Source organism: Elephantulus edwardii, unplaced genomic scaffold (assembly GCF_000299155.1).
Source record: "Elephantulus edwardii isolate Elephantulus edwardi_28Jun2011 unplaced genomic scaffold, EleEdw1.0 scaffold00429, whole genome shotgun sequence".
NCBI lineage: Eukaryota > Metazoa > Chordata > Mammalia > Macroscelidea > Macroscelididae > Elephantulus > Elephantulus edwardii.
In genome coordinates this window covers 497,772-520,273 of record NW_006400179.1, presented here as the reverse complement: position 1 = coordinate 520,273, position 22,502 = coordinate 497,772, and the positions used below count along the sequence as shown (strand labels likewise).

General features: G+C 39.4%; 1 protein-coding gene across 1 annotated transcript in view; it reads left to right on the top strand.

The window, feature by feature from the left end:
- The first annotated feature begins 6,431 nt into the window (after nucleotides 1–6,431).
- The window catches only part of SPIN1 (spindlin 1), an 84,408-nt gene continuing 68,337 nt past the window's right edge, over nucleotides 6,432–22,502 (top strand). Inside the window, exon 1 of the mRNA XM_006902560.1 lies at nucleotides 6,432–6,634. Coding sequence (XP_006902622.1) covers nucleotides 6,583–6,634 — 52 coding nt within the window. The 5' untranslated portion in view covers nucleotides 6,432–6,582. The remainder of the gene's footprint in view (nucleotides 6,635–22,502) is intronic.

The following is a 22,502-nucleotide window of genomic DNA, read 5'->3' as shown; positions in this document are numbered from 1 at the left end:
GATGGGCAGTATTCTTTCGTGATTAACTACCTCTAACAACTTGGTGGAGGGTCAGCTGTGGATCTTTTCCAACTCTATGGTACAGAACAAAAGCAATCTGTAACAAGAAATTTGGAACACCTGGCCATCTGACTAGAAGAGATTTGTATTGCCATTCCCCAAAAAGGTGATAAAAAAAAACAAGTAGAAATTACAAAAAAAATACCATTACTATCATACACAAATAAAACCTTGCTGAAGATGATACAAAAATGATCGGAGCAACAAGGAATTGCCAGCAAAAAAACCTGAATTTAGATGAGGCCATAAAATGAAACACATGCTTCTCAATAACACATGAATCTTTGCTGAAATCAGAAGCTGACATAATACGGTTATGTGCGATCAAGTCCCATGTAGCTCATAGTGACTCTGTGTACAACAGCTCTGAACCCTGCTCTATCCTGTGCCAACCTCACTGTCTTTAACAAACCTACCCTCAGTACCCCAGTCACTGAATCAATCAGTCTCATCAAAGATCTTCCTCTCTGTATTGTCCCTCCACCCTACCAAGCATGATGTCCCTCTCCAAGGACTGGTCCCTCCTTGCAACATGTCATACAAATCTTCAGAACCTTTGCCTCCAAGGAGCAACCTGGTTTCATCCTCTCTAGGGCAAACCTGTTTGTTCTCCTAGCAGTCCATGGTATATTGGATAATCTTCTCCAGAACCACAGCTCAAAGGCATCAATTCTTCTATCATCCCTAATCATTGTCCAGCTTTCTGACACATAGCAATTAATTGTGAAGGCTATGGCATGAATCAGGCACACCTTAGTCACCAGACTGACATCATGACTCTTCAGTGCTCTGGAGAAGTCCCTGACAGCAGACTTTCCCAGTGCAATTTGTCTTTGGATTTTCTGGCTGCTGGTACCAAGAGTATTGATTGTGGAGCCAAGCAAACTAAAGCAGTCAACCGTCTCTTCATTGTCTGTCATGAAACTACCAATCCTTCCAGTGGTGAGATTCTTTGTTTTCTTGATTGTTGAATTTTAATCTGTATTGAAGGTTGTCATCCTTGACCTTCTACACCAAGTGCTTCAGGTCCTTCTCAGTTTCATCAAGCAGGGTTGTGTCATTTGCGTAACATAGGTTGTTGATGAGTCTTCCTCCAATCCTGATGCCACATTCCTCCTCAAAGAGCTCAGCCTCCCAGATTATCTGTTCTGCATATAGATGGAGATAGGACACATCTCTGATGGGACCCTTCCCGATTTTGAACCATGCAGTGTTTTCTTGTTCTGTTATGAGGACTGCCTCCTGGACCAAGTATAGGTTTCACAATAAGCACAATCACGTGTTCTGGGATTCCCATTCTTAGAGTTAGCCACAGTTTGACACACAGATACCTTTGCATAGTAAAAGAAACACAGACAGTCTCTGGTTCTCTGCTTTCAGCCAAGATCCATGTAACATTAGCTGTAATATCCATAGTACCATGGCCTCTTCTAAACCCAGCCTGCACATCTTGCAGTTCTCTGTTGATGTGCTGTTCCCAGTCGTTTTGGTTCATTTTCAGTATGACCTTGCTTGTAATTTCCACACTCTTATCAGGTCACCTTTCTTTGGAATGGGAACAGATACAGATCTCTTTCAGTCAGTTGGTCCACTGGTTGTCTATGGGAATCGAGGCTACAGTCTTTGACCTGTGCGGCCCCTCCTTCAGTCTCCCCCTGCCCCCTTCCTGGTGTGCATACCATCATATGAAATACATATGTATAGCCTGCATTTATGTTTCTTATTAAAAGTATATGCAATGGATAAGTCATTGATTGTACAGAATTTTATAATTCTGTTTCCGCCTTCATTTCTGTCACCAGTCCTTGTTTTCAAACTACTGAACCTCTTTCTCTGCTCCCAACTTTTGCATTCCAGTCACCCATTATTATTACTGCCTCTTGAGTGCATGTTTGATCAATTTCTGACTGCAGAAGTTGGTACAAATCTGTTTCCTTCTCTTTGGCTTTAGTTGTATATATTTGAATGATAGTGGTATTCACTGGACTTCCTTGTATGCATTTGGATATTATCCTGTCACTCACAATGCTGTATTTCAAAGTGGATCTAGAAATGTCTTTTTTAACTAATGAAAGCAACTCCATTTTTTATCTCTTTTCATCTCCAGCATAGACATCATACTAGGTGACGTGAAAGATCAGAAAGATAAAGACCCTAAAGGAGATTGATTGGACAACATGTCTGCAACAAGAATATCAGAAATTGTGAGAATGGTGCCTGATCTAACAATGCTTTGTTCTGTTTTACATGGGGTGCTGTGAGTTGGAATAGACTCCATGGAACCTAACAACATGGTGGTGGTCTTTACCTCCAAGGAAAATAATCTTTAGAGTAATTGAGGCATTTTGAACTAAGACTGGCTAATTCTGAAGATTTGTGCTTGTGAATGAATGAGATCTGTCTACACCAGGAGAGACTCATCTAGGAGCTAATATTAACTTCCCCAGAAGATATGCAGGACTATCCAGTAAAATTATTGAGAAGTAATGATGTCAGTTTGAGGACTAAGATGCGTCTGATTCAGGCCATAGTGTTTCCAATAACAATGTATCTGAGAGCTGGACAGTGAGTAAGAAAGACAGAAAAAGAATTGATAGTTATGTCTTGGAGAGGATGCAGTGGGAGTGCTCTTTAGAGGCAAGAATGATGAGGCTTTGCCTCACATACTTTAGGCATGTTACTGGGAGTGACTATTCCTTGGAGGAAGGACATGATGCTGGAAAAAGTGGAATGTTGGCCAAGGAGAGAAAGACCCTTTAGTAGGTGGTGGATTGACTGGTGCAGTGGGTTTGTGTATGTCAGAAAGTGTGAGGATGGCACAGGATAGAACAGGGTTCAGATCTTTTGTTCATAAGTTGCTATAAGTCGTACTGGACTCCACGGCACCAAAAAAGGTGTGAAATACTTAAGCTTAGATAGCTTCCTAGTTGAAGAGGTGACAGTGTGCCCTCTTTAAGACAAAACAGCTGAGAATCTTCCTAGACTTGTTTATGTATCATGTATTTAGATGATTCTGATTTATATTCGTTTACTCTTACAAAATCAGTAGTGAATTAATGAATCCAAAGTCAGTGCCCTCTTAAGTCTCACTTACTCAGACAGTGCCATGTGGGTGACTGATGTCCAAAATGATGGTGAAATGGGAAAGCAAAGATGTGGTTATTTTGCCTTGTGGGCATTCTCACCCAAGAAGCTATCTTCATAGTGATCCAGTAAGAACTATGCATACATTTTAGAATTTTTATTTAAATTCAACATTAAATATACGTGATGACAAAGGAAACCAAATATATTGAAACAGTCCTTAACAATTGTGAAATGGTTTTTAATGTAGTTTGTGGTACTTTCAAAGCTGTAAGATAAAAACATAACTGTAGTTAAAAATATAACATCTTCGGTCTTTAGCCCTTTTAAGGAGGTCCTTGGCTGCACATTTACCAGTGCAACCCATTTTTTTATTTTCTTACTTTTTTACTTCTACCATGGATGGGGGAAATGAGAGTTTTATTTTTTCTTGCGAATAAGACTTTGTGCACAGATGAGAATATGCTAGTGGTAAGATTGATACAGAAGACAACAGTGGGATTTAGTAATCCAGTAGATGGATTGAAATACAAGTTTCAGGGATAGATGTACATAAGAGAGCTCTGGTGGCTTTATGATAAGGAATTAGCTGCCAACCTGAAGGTACATAGTTTGAATCCACCAACTGCTCCACAGGCAAAAGACGGGAAGACTCTTCCTGAACTTTTTCTGCCTCTAATAACATGTTGAAGGGTCTGCAGTGGGATTGGTTCTGACTTGATGGTATACACAGGAATGCATAGATGTACAGGGTACCAATCAGTTCATAGATTTGGGCTGGGAAGATAAGTGGTTCTTTTGTTTGATTCAGCAAACACATTCTGTTGAAGATTGAGGCAGTAGTGTTGAAGGCTCATTTTAGATCCGAGATTATAGATGTGAAGTTACATTTTGTGCATTTTGCCAGTCAGATTTACCTGGCTGAAGTTTAGATAGTCAGCAAATAATTGGGTTAGCGGTTTGCATGTGACCGAGGAAGATAGGATTAAGAAAATGAAAATATGTAGGCAGATGGGGGAGAGGGGTAGAATTAGTGATTAATCATTTTTGGAAACTAAACTGGTGATGCTCACCTGAATCCTGTGCTTGTCTGGTGGTTCAGATCCACCAGTGGTCACTCAGGATAAAGATGGACAAGTTTCCTCTTGTGATTTACAGCCTTGGAAGGCCCCTGGAGGCCAGCTATCAGTCGGTTCTGACTGGTGATGACTGACTGTTAGTGGTGATAATAAGGTCTTAGTTGATACTGTAAAGTGGGGATGCTACTGTAACAGCTAAAATGTGGAAGTGGTTTTAGAATTGAGCAATAAGTAGAAACTTAAGTGTCTTTGAGGTGCGGTGTTATAGAAGACTACTGAATTTCCCATGGATTGTCAAAAGAGCAAAAAAGTCTGTATGGGAGGAAGTACAGAGTGCTCATTAGAGGCAAGAATGGTAAAACTTGGTTTCATATAATTTGGGCATGTTTTCAAGAGAGCTCAATCTTGGGAGGAAGATACCATTCTTGGAAAGGTTTAGGGTCAGAGAAAAGAAAGGAAGACCCTCAACAAGGTGAATTGACACAGCAACTTTAACAGTGGGCTGGAGCATATCAGAGATGGTAAGGATGGTGTAGGATAGGGCATGGCTCAGATCACTTGTTGATAGTGTTGCTTTAGAGAACTGCCCTTATTTCAAACAGTGGAGCCATGGAACCACAGCCTCCTAAGATACAGAGAGAGTTGAATCTTTGTCAAGTCAGTTCCAGAGTACAGTTTTCATTTAAGATGTGCCAAAGGGATGAGGCATCAAAAATCTGAAGGATTTTCCATGCCCAGGGGCCAGAAGATGACTCTTGTGGTTGCCAGTCATATGAACTAGGAGAATAAGGCAAGTACAGCAGTGGGCTCAAATAGTCTGAGAAATGACACAAGAGTAGGAAGTGTTTCTGTTTGTTGTCCATAAGGTTGCATTGAGTTGGACTTGAAACTGCCATTTAGCAACAGTGGTGTTTGGACATTAGTAGGAATAGTGAAGTGTAAACCATTTGAAATGAGGATGTTGAAAAACTTAGGGCACAGAGTGAATGGTTCATATATGGGAATATTGGGGTTGACAGTAATCTTGGGATTCAGAGTAGAAAGGAAGTAAACCAGATGCCAAAATCCACAGTAATGTATACATGTTACCCGGGGATTTGAATTGGAATTAATTTTGTGGTAGTAGCTTTTTAAATTTTGTTGACAAAAAGTTAGTTAATACTTAAGAGTCTTTGGGAAGCTTAAATGGTTGGTTGGTTGTTCAAATGGCATAGACCAGAGTGAGTTCCAGTGCTAATCCAGACTGTGCCTCTGTCTGTTCAAATCCCTTAGTGGTTCCACAGAAATACTAGCATTTTGTTCCTGTGGGATCTACAGCTTCTGAAAATCACCCTGGTGTCATCTATAAATTGGTTTCAAACACCCTTAGAGTGTCCAGACTCAATGGCAATGAGGTTTTTAAAAGAATTACTAGTTTTATAGTGTGCACTTTCACATTGGGTGGTTAGTTAGAAAAGTTGCACACAAGTATGCAATGAGGAATAGAACCACCATGTGGGAGTTGTTGGGGAATGTGTTAGGATCCTATGGTGTTAACAGCATTTTGCTAAAAAGCAGGTTTTCCAGAACAAGTTTGGATAGTCAGAATGGTAGAATCACCTTAGAGAAGAATTTTCTTAGTATTATATTGCTGTTTTGCATACTGTATATTTTCTTAGTGGTAAGGATTTGTCTTGCAACCTAAAGGTAGGCGGTTCAAACCCACTAGCAGCTCTGTAGGAGGGAAGAGGAGTCTCCTACCTTGCTGTTTTTAATATAGGGCTGTGCTACCCAGAATCTCTTCTGAAACCCTAATATCCTTCTCCCTCCCTGCAAGCTAGCTGAATTGAAGTAGCCAGATCGATTGGAATGTAGTGTGGGACACCAAGCAGCTATATTGTTGTTAGTTGCTGTCTAGGTGATTCCAGTTCCAGGCAACATACGTAGCACCATAGGTTTTACTGTATTCCAGTAGTTTTATGAGGAACTTTGCTTTTGAGTCTTAATGGCTTCTTTACTTAGAGTTCACCGCATCTTTTTTTCTCTCTCTCTCTACTACTTCATCCCCTTTAAGGAATCCAGCCTTTAAGAATGAAAATGCTTCTGCACAAAGTATCTTTGAATGACTAAGTTTTGTGTTACATTTAGTAGCTCTCTTGCTCTAATTTTGCTCTTTTGGTCCTCTTGTAATAAAATAATATTTCACTATTTTACAGGTGAACTTCACAGGTGAATTCATGTATTTTTACTGATTTCGTAAAAGAGATATTTGGATGGTGGATTAACAAGAACATTAAAATTTTGTGAGAAGTTTCCAGTTGGAGATTATTGAATTTTCACCCTAGTCCAGCAGCTTTGCTGCTCGCTTAAATCCAGATGAATGAAGACCCCATTCGGAAAGACGCCTGGCCAGCGGTCCAGAGCTGATGCAGGTAAGCAATGCCAGTTTCAGCAGGCTATGAAGTCCTTATGGTTCTAATAACCCCATTATAATAAATTTAAAACCAGTGCAAAGCAGAGAACACTTTCACGTAATATGCAGCAACTTTGCTATTCCTCAAGCATGATTTCTAGTTTCATGAAACCAGAAATTTGATTCAGACATGCTTTACATTATTTTTTTTAAGATTTAGGTTCCTAAAAATGTAGGAATCTTAGTAATGTTTTAGAAATCTCTCACACTCTGGGAGGTGATAGATGCCTGGAAAACTTAGTGAATTAAAAAGAGTTTTTTGTTAACGTAAAATAAATTTGTCATTTATTTTGAAAGTAAAGTAACTAGATGAATATTAGATTTCATAAAATTTAGGCTATTGATAGCAGTTTAAAGGAAGAGGATAAACTTATCAATTTCAGATGTTTATCTGAAGGAGTAATGTTTGATGTGTCAGTTTTTATAACCAGCAAATGCTTGTGACAGTAGAGCCACTCTAGATTGTAACCTTTACAGGGACATATGACTGGGTCTTTTTTTCCTCTTAGTGCTGCAAGGTGAAGTAGCCTGCCAAGCTTTTGATTAATAGTGTGTGAGCTATTAACTTTGCACCACCAGAACTTTTTATACTTACATAGTAATGAAGTGAATGTTTCTTAGAAATTGATTAATTCTTGAGAAGCTTACACTTAATCTGATTCCCCCCCACCTTCTGATTCCCCAAAGAACAAGTCTTATACCACTTGACTCAGAATCAAGTCATAGCAGCTTTTTAGAGGCAATAAAATGTACGTGAGGAGATTGTCTATCTTCTGTGGAGGAGCTGATGGGTTTACACTCTCTATCTTTGCATCAGCAGTGCAGTGCAGTTAAAAGGTATTTTATTTGAGATTTATAGTCTTCATCTCAGGAACACATTTGAATATTGAAGACAAAGTACCATGATATAGTTTACTAAATGAATCTGAGAATTGTTACAAAAATTATTAATCTTAGGAAAAAATGATGATTGCTAGGTGATTGTGAATACCACTGTCATATATGCACCAACAGCTAGAACCTAAAAGGAGGAAACTGAAGCTTTCTAACAACTTTTGCAGTCAGAAATTGATCAAATATGCAGTCAAGATGTATTATTAATAATGAGTAACAGGAATGCAAAAATTGGGAACACAGAAGGATCAGTAGTTGTAAAAGATAGGCTTTGTGACTGAAATGAAGCTGGAGATAGAATGATAGAATTCTTTGTAATCATTGATGTATTCATTGCCAATATTTTTATACAGGAAACAAACACAGAACAAATACATGGCTTTCACCTCATAGTATGAGTAAGAATCAGACTGATTATATCTGTGGAAAGAATTGCTGGAGAAGCTCAGTATCACCTGTGAAAACCAGGTCAGGTACTGACTGTGAAACAGATTACCCCCTACTCATATACAAGTTCAAGCTGAAGCAAAAGAAGCTTAAATCCACAGGAACCAAACTTTGAGCTATCCCACTTGAATTTCAAAACCATCTTAGGAACAGGTTTGAGTCCTTAAAAACTAATGAACAAAGACCACATGAGGATATTAAGAATATTATGCATGAAGAATGGAAAAGGTATGAGGCACAAATGGAGATTTGTACACCAATGTTCATAGCAGCATTGTTCATCATTGTAGAAACATGGAAACAGCCCAGATGTCCAACCACAAACAAATGGATTGAGAAATTAGGGTACGTTCATACAATAGAATATTACACAGCACACAGGAGCAGTGATTTTGTAAATTATTACCTAACTTAGGAGGGACTGGAGAGCATTATGCTGAATGAACTCAGTCCCACAAGGATAAATATTGTATAAAACCATTATTGTAGAATGAGTATAAGAATCCAAGAGGGGTGGGAGAGGTTGGAAGCAGAGGGATGAGGATGTTTGGGGGCAGGGGGAGGGGGGATTAATCATGGGGTTGTCCAAGTTGTTGAGTGGGGGCGATGAAGGAAATTAAAATAATTTGTTCTTGAAAACCATGTATTTGAATTTTGTAAATAGCTGGAATGCAAAAGGTCATTTAAAAGACAGAAAGAAAAGACCAAGATGGATGTCAGACGAGACTCTAAATATTGCATTAGATCTCCAAGAAGTCAAAGCAAAGGGAAGAAATAGAGAAGTTAAGGATCTGAACAGAAGATTTCATAGAGCATCTCAGGAAGACAAAGCAAAGTATTACGATGAAATGTGCAAAGAACTTAGAGTCAGAAAATCAAAAGGGCTGAATTCTTTCATTATTTGTTAAGCTGAAGGAATTGAAGAACAAATCCAGGGCTCAAGTTAGAATACTTAAGGATGCTTTCGGCAGAATATTAAATGATCGCAGAAGCACTAAAAGAAGATGAGAGTAGTATACAGAGTCACTGTACCAGAAAGAATTGTCTGACATAGAAGAATTTCATGAAACAATGTATGAGCAAGCACCTGTAGTGATGAAGGAAGAAGTTCAAGCTTCTCTGAAGGACTTGGCAAAAAACAAGGACCCAGGCATTGATGGCATGACAGTTGACATATTTCAACAAGCAGATGCTGTCTTGAATGTACTCACCAAGTGGTGCCAAGAAATCTGGAGGACAGCCACCTGGTCAACTGACTGGAAGAGATCCATATTTGTTCCCCTTTCAAAGAAAGGTGACCCTACAGAGTGTGGAAATTATTGAACAGTATCATTAATATCCCTTGCAAGCACAATTCTGCTGAAAATAATCCAAAATTGACTTGAACAGCACATCAGCAGAGAATTGTCAGATGTACAGGCTGGGTTTAGAAGAGGCCATGGTACTAGGGATATTATAGCTGATATTAGATGGATCTTGGCTGAAAGGAGAGAGTACCAGAAGAATGTCTGTGTTTGATTAACTTTGCAAAAGCATTTGTTTGTGTGGCTCACAAATGGTGGTTAACCTAGAGCAGAATGGGAATCCTAGAACACTTGATTGTGCTTAGGCAAAACCAATACTTGGACCAGAAAGCAGTCCTGAGAACCGAGCAAGGAAACTCTACATAGTTCAAAATCAGGAAAGGAGTGGATCAGGGATGTGTCCTGTCTTCACAGTTTTTCAATCTAGATGCAGAAAAGAACATTCTGGAAGCTGGTCTTTATGAAGAGGAGGAGTAGCATCAGGCTTCGAGGAAGACTCATCAACAACCTGCATTATGCAAATGAAACTAAGGAGGACTTGAAATGCTTGCTGCAGAAGGTTAAGGACTGTAGTCTTCAATATAGATTGAAGCTCAGCATCAAGAAGACAAAGATGCTCAGCACTGGGTCAAATGGTAGCACCATGGTGGATGAAGAAGAGCTTGAAGTTGTTAACACCTTCAGTTTGCTTGGCTCCACAATCAGCTGTCTTGGCACCAGCATTCAGGAAATCAAAAGACTAATTGTGCTGGGAAAATCTGTTTTCAGGGACACCTCTGAAGTACTGAGAAACAATGATATCAGTCTAGAGACTAAGGTGTGGGTGATCCAGACCATGGTCTTCACTTTTACTTGGTGTGCATGAGAGAGCTGGACATTTACTAAGGATTACAGAAGAAGAATTGATGTCTTTGGTTTGTGGTGCTGGAGAAGATTCTTGAATGTACTATGGACTGCCAAAGCCTGTGGTTAGAGATCTCTCTAAAGTGCTGAAGTGCAAAGATGTCAGTCTGGAGACTAAGGTGCACCGGATACATGCCATGGTCTTTGCAATCACATGCTATGCATCAGAGAGCTGGACAGTGACTAGGGATGATAGAAGGAGATTTGATACCTTTGAGCTGTAGTGTTGAAGAAGAGTATTGATTATATCATGGACTGCTAGGAAAACAAATAGGTTTGTCCTGGAGAGGGTGAAGCCGGGCTGCTTCTTGGAGGCAAGGATTCTGAAGCTTCATCTGACATACTTTGGAAATGCTGCAAGGAGGGACTAGTCCTTGGAGAGGGACATCATGCTTGGGAGGTGGAGGGACATCGCAGGAATGGAAGACTCTCAATGAGATGGATTGATTCAGGGACTGGGGTAATAGGGATAGGTGTGTCAGAGATGGTGATATTGGCACAGGATAGGGCAGAGTTTAGGGCTGTTGTACATATGGTCACTATGAGTCGCAGGCAACTCAACGGCACATAACAACCACCACCACCACTACCATGGACTGCCAAGAAATCTAATAAGTCTATCTTGGAGAGGGTGAAATCAAGTTTCTCCTTAGAGGCTAGGATTTTGAAGCTCCGTCTCACATACTTTGGGCACATGGCCAGGAAGGACTGCTCTTTGCGGAACAACATCATGCTTGAAGGGTAGAGGGACAGCGTGAGAGAGGAAGACCTCAAATGAGATTAAATGATACAGTAACTGGGGAAATGGGAGTAGGTGTGTCAGAATCAGTGAGATTGGCTCAGGACAGGGCAGGCTTCAGAGCTGTTGTCCATAGGGTCACTGTGAGTCACGAGCAACTTGATGGCACATAGCAACAACAATATTGGTCATTTTGTAACTGAGTTATTCCACTCAGCATAATGGACCTCTAGATTTGTCCATATTATGTAGTTTCAGAAGTTCTTCAGTGCTGCATTGTATTCCATTATGTGAATGTACAAAAATTTTTCTGTCCATTTGTTTCTTGATGAGCATTTGACCACTTTGATCTCTGTATTACTGTGAATAATAGTGCAGTAAACATAGGTGTGATACGTCTGTTCCTGTTGCAGTTCTGATTTCTTAAAGGTGTGTTTTCAGTAGCGAAGTAGGAAGGTTTCTATTTTTAGCTTTTTGAGGAAACACCACATTGCCTTCCATAATGGTTGTACTATGTCTCATTCTCACCAGCAGTGCATAAGAGTTCCTAATCTCTCTGTATCCTTACTGCCTTTCTTGTTGACTGTCCTTTAAAACCTTGCTATTGCTGCTAGAGTGAGATGGCTATCTCATTTAGATTTATGTTTCCCATTTCTCCAGTTACTGTGTCAATCTAGCTCATTTAGGGTCTTCCTCTTAATGCTGTCAACAATCACATGATATACCCTATGCTGGGAATGAAAAAGAAGAATGTTGCATTCATAGTTAACACGTTGCTGCAAATGACAGCAAATGTGTTTCTAAGCACAGTCATCAGTTTAAAAAGTGTGCGGCAATGTGTTAAAAAGACATTTTCAAGTTCTATCCTTAAGTACAATGTTGTGAGTGATAGGATATTAACCATACTCATACAAGGAAGACCTGTTAGGAGTATTCAAATAGATGCTCCTACAGCTAAAGCCAAAGAGGAGGAAATTGAATTTTTTTTTACCAACTCTTGCAGTCAGAAATTAGATAAACATACAATCTTGATGTGTTAATGACACAGTTTGAATCCACCAGGTGCACTACTGGAGAAGGAGGGGCAATCACCTCCTTTGCCAGTCAGATCAGATTAGACTATACACTGCCGTTAAAAAAAGGGGTTAAGGGTAATTGGTGACTGCATTACAAAAGTTGAAGAAGCTATGTTTGAAAGTATTTACTTGATGACAGAAATGAGGTTGGCAATAGAATGATCTAATTTTGTAGTTCATTGTAAATACCTTTTTAAAAGAATAGATGCAACTACTTTATCTGTGGACTCTACCTGATGGTCTGCATGGCAATCAGATTGATTACATCTGTAGAATTCATTGGAGAAGTTCAGCATCAGCAGTTAAAATTGATGTGGAAGTTCACAGTAAGGGCGAAGAAAATGAAAACAAGTCCATGAGAACCAAAAATATGATCTTGAATCTATTTCCCATGAATAAAAATCATCTTAAGAATGGGTTTGAATCATCAAACATCAATCATCAAAGACCAGATGAATTGTGTGATGATATAGAGGATATCATCCATGAAGAAAGCAAAAGCCATTATAAAGACAGGAAGCTGAAATAGATGTTGAGCATTGAGAACCCAAAACAAAGGGAAAAGAATGCAGAAGTTGAAGAACTGAACAGAAGAATTTAAAGGGTACCTCAAGAAGACAAAGCAAAGTGTTATAATGGAATGTGCAGGGAGCTGAATTGAAGAATAAAAAGGGGAGAACGTACTCTGCATTTCTTAAGCTGAGAGACTGAAAAACATTTAAGCCTTCAATTGCAGTATTGAAAGAAGCTATGTCCAATATGTAAAATAATCCAGGAAGCATCAAAAGATTATGGAATGAATACACTGAGTCACTGTACCAAAATGATTTGATTGACACTGAAAAATTTCAGAAAGTACCATATGAACAACATCCAATGATAACAAAGGAAGAAGTTGAAGCTATATGCAAGGCATTGCCACAAAAAGGCACCAGGAATTGATGAGATACCAGTTGACATGTTTCAGCTAACAGATAGAGCATGGACGTGCTTATCAATTTATGCCAGGAAATTGGAGAACAGCTGTCTGGTTTCCTGACTGAAAGAGAACCATATTTGTTCCTATTCCCAAGAAAGGTCATGCAGCAGAAATTGGAAAGTATCATACAATGTCATTAATACCACATACAAGCAAAGCACTCATAAATGGCCCGGTCATTATATAGAGAACTGCCAGAAGTTCAAGCAGGATTTAGATGAGGCAGCACCAGGAATATCATTGCTGATGTTAGATGGATCTTGACTGAAAGTAAAGAATACCAGAAGAATGTCTATTTATGTTTTATTGACTATGCAAAGCCATCAATATCAGAGAAAAACTCCTCATTAACCTGCATAACACAGATGACAGAACCTTGCTTGCTTGCTGAAATTGAGGACTTGAAGCACTTGCTGCAAAAGAAAAAAAAAAAAGACATCAATATGGATTACATCTCAGTATCAAAAAACAAAATTTCTTATCACTGGACTGATAGCATCATGGGAGATGAAAAGATTAGGGTTGTCAACAATTTCTCAACACCCTTCGTACCAACAGTCAGGAAATCAGGAGATGTATGGCATTGGGATAATCTGCAATCAGGCATAGTCTGCTCTCCAAATTATTGAGGAACAATGATACCAGTTAGATTCAGACCATGATCTTTCTGATCACTTGCTGTGCATCTGAGACCTGGACAGTGAATAAGAATGATGGAAGAGTTACTGATGCCTTTGAGGTGTGGTGTTGGAGAAGAGTACTGAATATGGACTGTCCAAAGAACAAACAAATGATGTCTTGGAGAAAGTGCACCAAGAGTGCTCCCTAGAGGGAAAGTTGATAAAACTTTGTCTCACACACTTTGAGGATGTTGGTAGGAGAAGGACATCATGCTTGGAAAGGTGGAGAGTCAGTGAACGAGAGGAAGATCCTGCAGTGAGCTCTAGTGTGTCAAGAATTTTGAGAATGGCACAGGATAGAACAGGATAGTAAGGTTGTTTAGGGGTTGTTCTCCGCCTGACAGCACCTAACGACATAACACACATTGGGCAAGTCCACTGTTTGGGACCTCTCCAAAATTCTGAAGAGAGTAGCAATTTCAATTTGAAGACTAAAGTGCACCTAATTCAGGGCCAGTGTCTTCTCAATCACCTGCTTTGCATCAGAGAGCTGGTCGATGAATAAAGGTGACAGAAGAAGAATTGATGCCTTTGAGTTGTGGTGCTGGAGGAGTACTGACAGACTTTCAAAAGAGCAAACATATATGTCTTGCAAAAAGTGCATCCAGAGCGCTCCTTCAAGGCAAGGATGGCAAAGCTTCTTTTTCATACTTTGGACAGGGTTGCTCTAAGTCATAAAGAACTTTAGAGACCCTGACAACAGCAGCAACAATAGTTAGTGATCTTAAGCATTTCTTCAAGTGTTTGACCTTGAATATTCTCTTTGGTGAAGATTCCCTTTATTGTCTGACTATTTTGTGATTGGGTTGTCTGTCTTGTTGAGGTGCTAGAATATTCCATAAATTTTTGATAATGAGTTATTTATCAGATATATCATTGCCAACTATTTTTCCTAATCTTGTGGGCTTTCTTTTCACCGTTTTGTAGAAGTTGTTTGATGCACAGTTGTTCGATTTTTAGAAGGTCCCATTCGTCAATTTTATTCTTTCCTGGTTGTGCATTTTTGGCTATGATTGAATGCTTATTGATATTATAGCCTGTTGTTGTTGTCGTTATGTGCCATCGAGTTGCTTGCGGCTCACAGCGACCCTATGTACAACAGCCTTAAACTGTCCTGTGCCAGTCGCACTGTCTCTGACACACCCATCCCTATTACCCCAGTCACTGAATCAGTCCACCTCATAAAGGGCCTTCCCCTCCTGCTCTGTCCTTCCACCCTACCAAGCATGATGTCCGTCTCCGAGGACTGGTCCCACCTTATAACATGTCCAAAGTATGTTAGATGAAGCCTCAGAATCCTTGCTTCCAAGGAGCTGCCTGGTTTAACCCTCTCCAGGAAGAATCTGTCTGTTTTCCTAGCAGTCCATGCTTTTAAATTTGTTTCTAATTTTTATCTGATCTTCATTATAGTTTTTAGTTTTCTGCTTATGTCTCTGATCTACTTTGAGTTGGTTTTTGTGTATGGTGAAAGATGCGGATCTTGTTTCCAATTTTCTGTAAAGGTCCAGTTTTGCCAGTACCAATTTTTAAAGAGACTGTCAGTTCCCCACTTAATTGAGTTCATCTCTTTGTCAGATTGATAATCTGGGTTCTTGGTTCTGTTCCATTGCAGTATATCTGTCGCCAAACATGCTGTTTTTGATTCTACAGCTCTATAGTAGAGCTTGTGAAGCTTTATTTATTCAGAGTCTACTTTCCAAATGAAGTTGAAAATTGCCTTTTTTTATCTCCTTGAGGGATGGCATTGGTATCTGTACTGGAATTGCTTTGGTTTAATTGTCTTTTTCACAGTATTAAGTCTACCTACCCATAAACATGGAATATTTTTCAATTTAGGTCTCTTTGAGTAATATATTCTAATGTACTTTGTCTTTTCCCCCCCTCTAGTTATATTTGTTCCAAAGTATTGAATTTGTGGTGGTTGTAATTGGTCTTGTTTTTCTTATTTCTTTTTCACTACTCTGTAGATAAATCCAGCTGTTTTTTGCATGTTGATCTTGCATCCTGACACTCTGCTGAATTAGTCTACTAGGGCTGTTTTGAGTTTTATGGTTTTCTGTGTCATTTCATTTTCTGTCATTTTATCTGTGTATATAGTTTTATGTGCATATAGTTTGAGTTCCTGTTTATCCTTTCCTTGCCATTTTCCTCTAGCTTGTACTTCCAATACAATGTAGAATAGGAGTGGTGATAGTGTTGGAAAGGAGAATGCCTTTAATCTCTCTCACTTGTGGATAATATTGGTAATTGGCTTAGTATATATATTCTTATTATGTGGAGGAAATTCCTCCTCCAGTTTTGTTGAGTGTTTTAATTAAAAAGAGGCATTGAATTTTGTCAGAAACTTTTTCCTCATCAATAAGATGAATAGTTTTTGGTGGTTTTTTTTAATATTTTTTTTAATTGGGGAAAACATATTGGGGGTACAAGGAGGTGAGGGTTGGAGGCAGAAGGGTGAGGATGGGCCAGGATGCAGTTGCAGAGCTGCACAGTTTGATCGGTGGGGGGAGCAGGTGAAGGAAATAATGAGGGTCCAGTGGGGACCTGATGCTACAGAGGAATGACAAGTATTTTCCAATAGTAATTAAACCAACTGTCTTATTGATTTGGGAATTGGATGCCGACTCTGGCTTCTTCATGCTGAACAGGGGCGTAGATATAAAGGGGGGAAAGGAGGACGCTTTATCACCTTACTGGTGGTCTTGGGTTACAGCTGCTTGCCTTCTTGCTCCTGAGGGCCGGGACGGTTCACCCCGAGCCGGGGGCCAAGCGCAGCCCGCCCCGGGCAGAAGGCCACAACAGCTCGCCCCAGGCAGAGGGCCGAGGGCAGCCCGCCCCGGGCAGAGGGCCGCGACAGCTCGCCCCGGGCCGGGGGCCGAGGGCAGCCTGCCCCGGGCAGAGGGCCGCGACGGCTGAAGTAGTCCTTTTTTTAAAAAAGAAGAAGAAAAAGAGTGTGTGTGTGTGTGTGTGTGTGTGTGTGTGTGTACCGTCAAATTGGATCTGACTGGTACAGGAGACTGCCCCTCCTTCTCCAGCAGAGCATGAAGTAGAGTCTGGGTTTTTTCCCCCCCAGGTGCCTGTCGGGGCCTGGGTTTCAGCTGTCCACACCACAGCAGTGGGCAACGAGCTTAAAGCCCCTGGTGGCTCTGGGCGCTGACTCTCACCAGTGGCTATGGATGAGTTACAGGCGATTTTCAGCCCGTGCCGGAAGATGAATAGTTTTATATTGCTGTGTTTTATGATTTGATACTGTTCATACTGATGTGATAGATAACAATGATCTTTTTTTTTGGTGTGTGTGTTGAACCATTCTTGCATACCCATTTATGAAACCTACTTTTTCATGATGAATTATTTTTTTACTTTGTAATCTGTTGACCATAGTAACAAAATTTTTTGGTAGTTTTTATTTTTTGTTGAAATCTTTATCTGACTTTGATATTAGGATAATACTTGCTTCGTAGAATGAATCTGGGAGTATTTTTTATTCTTACATAATTTAATTAGGACTGGTGACAGTTCTTTTGTAACTGTTTGGTAGAATTTGCCAGTGAATCCATCTGGGCCTGGACTTTGTTCCTTGGGAAGGTTTTTTTTTTTAATGACTTAGTTTCTTCTTTTTATTGAGTCTGAGTGCTCTACTTCTGACTGCGTCAAACTGGGTATAGGGTGAGTTTCTAAGAATGTCATTTTGAATTGGATGTGAGTTTCAAAGAATGTTGGAGGTGTTGGTTTTAAATCTTTCTTCTTTTTTGATATGCTTGTTTATTGCTGCAGACTCACCTCTGAGTACTTCATCTGCTGTATCCCAGAGGTTTCAGTATGTTTTTTAATTCTCATTTGTTTCAAGAAAATTTTTTGTTCTTTTATTACCCAGTAGTCATCAAGCAAGGAGTTATTTGGCTTCCTTTTGCATGATTTTTTCCCCCTTTATCCTCTTTTTGTTTGCTGATTTTATAGCATCTTGAGAGGATGCTTTATAATATTTCAATATTTTTTAATTTATGTGCCTGAACTTTTGGTATTCTAAAGAATGCTCCATACATGCTAGGGAAGAATGTATATTGAGCTTTTGTTGGGTGCAGTACCCTGTATATGTCTTTGAGGTCGAGTTGGTTAATTTAGTATAGTTTAGTATGTATTTTTATTGAGTTCCTTTCTAGTCATCTTTAGTCTTCATCTTTCTTTAAGTCTGTTAATGTTTGTTTATATGCATTTTGGAGCTCTTTCATTTGGTGTGTTGAAGGTTATGTCCTCATGTTCTTTTGTCTCTTTAAGTAGTACCTAGTGTCTTTCCTTGACTTTTATGTTTGTTTTTACCCTGTAAATATTAGTTTTGCCATTCTTGCTTTTTAAAAAATTGCCTTGTGCCTAGTTTTTTTGTGTGTGCTCCCCCACCCCTGTTTAATTTTTAGTCTGTCCTTATTTCTCAAGAATGTCTCTTGTAGACAGCCTATTAATGGTCCCCCACCCTATTCTGTTACTCGATTTCTCTTGATTGGTGTGTTTAAAACATTCATGTTAAGTATGATTATCAATAGGCAAGGTTTTCTTCCTGTCATTTTGGGTTCTTTTTTGTGTTGTTGCGGACTACTTTGCTGTTTGGTGTGAAAGACTACCTCTAATATTTATTGTAAGGTTGGTTTCATTTTTATGAACTCTTTCAGTTCCTGCCTTTCCGAGAATTACCTAATTTCTCTCTTATATTTTATGAGCACAGGATTATTAGTTTGCTGTTGTTTTTTTCCAGATTTTTGTATGTCCATCCATTGTCTTATTTGTATGATATCTTTTGAGAAGTTAAGAACTGTTACTGGCTCTCCTTTGTAGATAACTCGGCACTTGAACTGCTTTTATTTTACATCTTTATTTCTTTTCCTTTTAAAAATTTGACTATGATAAGTCATGTTGGGTTTTATTTACTTTTTTCCTTTTGAAGTCTGTTTGGGGTTTGCTATGTTTCTTGAAGTTAATTTTATCATTTTTCATGATACTTGCAAAGATATCTATATCTTTTAGTAACTGTTCTACAGTTTTCCCGATGGGTTTTTTTTTTTTTGCTTGTCTTTTCCTAGTCTGGACTTCCAAACACATATATGTTACTTCTCTGGTTGGTAATCGCATATAATTCTTATGATTTCTTCATTTCCCTCTTTCTTCTTTCTGTTTCTTTTCTTTAGCTTATTAACATTAAAGGTTTGTCTTCTGTTTCTCTGATTCTGTGTCCCATTCCTTCCTTCAGTTCTGCTCTTTTTTCCCCTCCCAGGTGTTGACAGCTTCTGTTAGTTTTAGTATTCTGGATTACATTTTCATGGTTTCTAAAATTCCTTTGGTTATTTTTGTTTTGAAGTAATTTTTTTAGGGTACTTTATCGCTTTGCTTATGGCTTCAGCTATTTTTTCCATCCTTTGTAATTTCTTGAACCTGTAAAAACTTGTTTTTTAGGGAAATTAAGATGGTCTGCTGCTCCTGGGACATTGTGTTGACATTGTTCTTGTAAGGTTTTTTGGTCTCCTTTCTTATTGCCATTTGTGTGGCAGTTGATGAGTATCTATGTAGCTAGCTGTTGATTGTGCAGTGCTGCAGTTTAGGGGATGGTTGTTGCAGTCTAAAACAATCAGTTGGTGTTCACACTGACCTTTGCTTTAATAGAATGTGTGAGAGCTCTAGCTTGGCCTGCAATAGGACTTGTGCTAAGGATGATACTCAAGCTGCCCACAGGTCAGACTATTATATTATCTTTTCCTGTTGCCCTTTGGTGAAATGAATCTTTGATGCTTAATTCAGGGGCTCTGTTTTCTAGTTTCTTTACCACCCAGTGAATTCCTGTGTTACTGCACCTTTAAATTGTGGCACAGGTAATTGCCTCCAAAATATTTTGTGCACACTGCTGAAAATTCAGTAGTTCCAAAATACATTGATTTTGAGGTAATCTTCTTAGAAGGCAAGTGCACTGGTTAAAGTCGTCTGTAGTGTGTTGTAAGTAACTGAAAGGGGAAAAAAGTAAACCACTGTGGTCAAATTTGCTTCAACCCTTGGTCACTGTTTGTGTGCCAGGTAGAACTTTACTCTGTGGTGTTTTCAGTAACTAATTTTTTTAGACATTCAGTTCTAGATTTTTCTTCAGGGTCCTTTAGGTTGACTCAAACCTCTAGCCCTTCAGTCAGTAGGAAGCACCTTATTCATTAGATCATTCAGGATGCCATAAATAACTGAAAGAATTTGTCATGGATTGAAGTATATCTTCTGTAAAAAATATATGTTAACTTGTACAGGTCTCCATTATCACCCCCTTTTGTGATCTGAGGTGCTTGTCCTCTGCCTTTTGTTTAGGCAGGATCATATTAAATGAAAGAAGAATTAGTTGTATGTGTTAGATTGATGATGCAGGATTTAGGTGGAATGTAACACTCTTGCTCAGGTCACAACATTGATCTTTATAGAAGTTTTCTGGGGTGTGGCCTGCATCAACTTTTATCAAGACATAAAAGAAAAGAGAAGTTAAAAGCAAAGGAAGAGAGTGACTTAAGTAATGAAGAAAAAAGAGCTAATAGCAGCATGTATGAATACTTTCTTTTACAATGATAAATGTAAGACTAGTTCTTAATAAGGCAGGGGTTAATGATGTTCTCAATGTCCAAAGTGCTGTACCATTTTATTAGTTCTGAGAATAATTATTATTATTTTTCTCTTCTGTCCTCCCATTTCCGTCCATGTCTTTAGGTTCTATGACTCATGGGAAGGTCTCACAGAAACTGAAAAGCCATTAAGAAAATTACCATAATAGTGTGTATGATGTAGGCGGATGGAGATGATTTAAGAAACTGAATTATGGACAGGGAACCTGCAGGCTGAAACAGGCTGTCAGTTGTTGGGGTTGATACAGCTGGATCAGGTTAGATAGTGTCTCAAGCCAAAGAGCCCTCTGTGTTTCCATGTGCATTCCTCTATATAAAGATTTTAGGGTTAAAAACCTTGGGTAATACTTGTCTTGGGGCTTGTGTCACACTGTAATCCTATCTCCTTAATACAATACGTAACTAATTCTTAAATGAGATCTTAAGCATAGACAAAGAGGCTAGGATCATTAAATGGAAGGACCATATTACTTAATTCATTGTACCATAGAGTGTGTCCTTTGGATCCAAAGTTCTTACATTATAAACCTCTTAAACCCAGAAGATTGAGTCCAAGACCTATACACCAGGAGCACCAGGCCCACAGATTTAGAAAGGGAACAGAGTCCTTGCCCCAGCGCTTAAGAGACCCCTTTCCTGTAGAGCTAGTGCTTCAGATTTAAACTACTAAAGGGAGTTCTGGTGGCCTAGTGTTAAGAATCTGCTGCCATCCCAAAGGCACGTGGTTCGAATTTACCAGCTGTTCTGTGGGAGAGAGATCGGCGTGCTCCTTCTGTTCAGTTTGTAGTCAGTGAAAACCCACTAGAGAGGGTCAGCTATGAGTCAGTCCTGAGTCAAAGGCAATTATTTCAGTTGAGGATCCTACACTGTGAGAGAATAGGTTGCTTTTATTAAATCTGTCTATTGGTGGTATTTCTTTTATATTTGTTGCGTGCTTTCAAGTTGGAATTAACCCATGGCTGACAGACAGTCCAGCAGGTTTTCAGAGTCAGTTAATCACATGGGAGGAGATTGCCCATCTTTCTCCTGTGAAACAGCTGGTAGGTTCAAACCACCTGCCTTTGTGATTGCAGCACAGATTCTTACTACTAGACCACCAGGGTACTAGATAAATAAGATTGCTAAGGACAAAAATATGTTATTTTTTTAAGAATGTTAACCCCAGCTTACATTGAGCTTATATTTCTTACTCTTCAGTATTTCTTAGCATTGTTGTTATTATATATCATCAAATTGCTTATCTAAACCATTGTAGCATAGTACTGAAGATAAAGCAAATGCTTTCAAACTCTGACTTGCCCGTTGGTATACATGCTTGGAAGGTACAGTGCAGAAAAGAAAGACCGTGGATGAGATAGATTGGCTCAGTGACTGGGGTAATTGGGGTAAGTGTGTCTGAGACAATGAGATTGGCCCAGGATAGAGCAGAGCTTAGAGAGCTATTATACACAGGGTTGCTATGTGTCACAGGTGACTTGCCAGCACATAACAACAACATGTACTGTTTTAGTATATAGGACTATAGGTCTTGTGTTTATATAAGGTTATTTGTTCTTGTTCACTGTTGCATGTTGTTTCCTGTAGGTGCTATTGATCAGTTCTGACCCAGAGAGACATTATGGGGTGGACTTTCCAAGCAATCTTTGGAAAATTGCTGACCCTTTGTTTAGTCTTAATTATTCTGTTAGTATTGACAAATGTATTGCTCCTAATGCCTTGTATCAATTATGGATGTCCCTATTTGCAAATGAAAGAAAATTCATTGAACGTGGGCTATATTTGTCTAAGGTCCAGTATGTATTCTGGAGTTGATGTAGTAGCTAAATTGTGTTGCCAGATTGGGGCATCTCAGGAGACTCGTGTGTGTGTGTGTGTGTGTGTGTGTGTGTGTGTGTGTACACACACCATTAAATCGGATCTGACTGGTGCTAGAGGAGATTGCCCCTCCTTCTCCAGCAGAGCAGCTGGTGGATTCAAACCACGTGCCTCTGGGATTGCAGTGCAGCTTCTTGCCTCTAGGCCACCAGTTGTTGTTGTTGTTATGTGCCGTCAAGTCGTTTTCGACTCATAGCGACCCAATGCACAACAGCCCTAAACCCTGCTCTATCCTGCGCCAACCGCACCGCCTCTGACACACCCATCCCGATTACCCCAGTCACCGAATCAA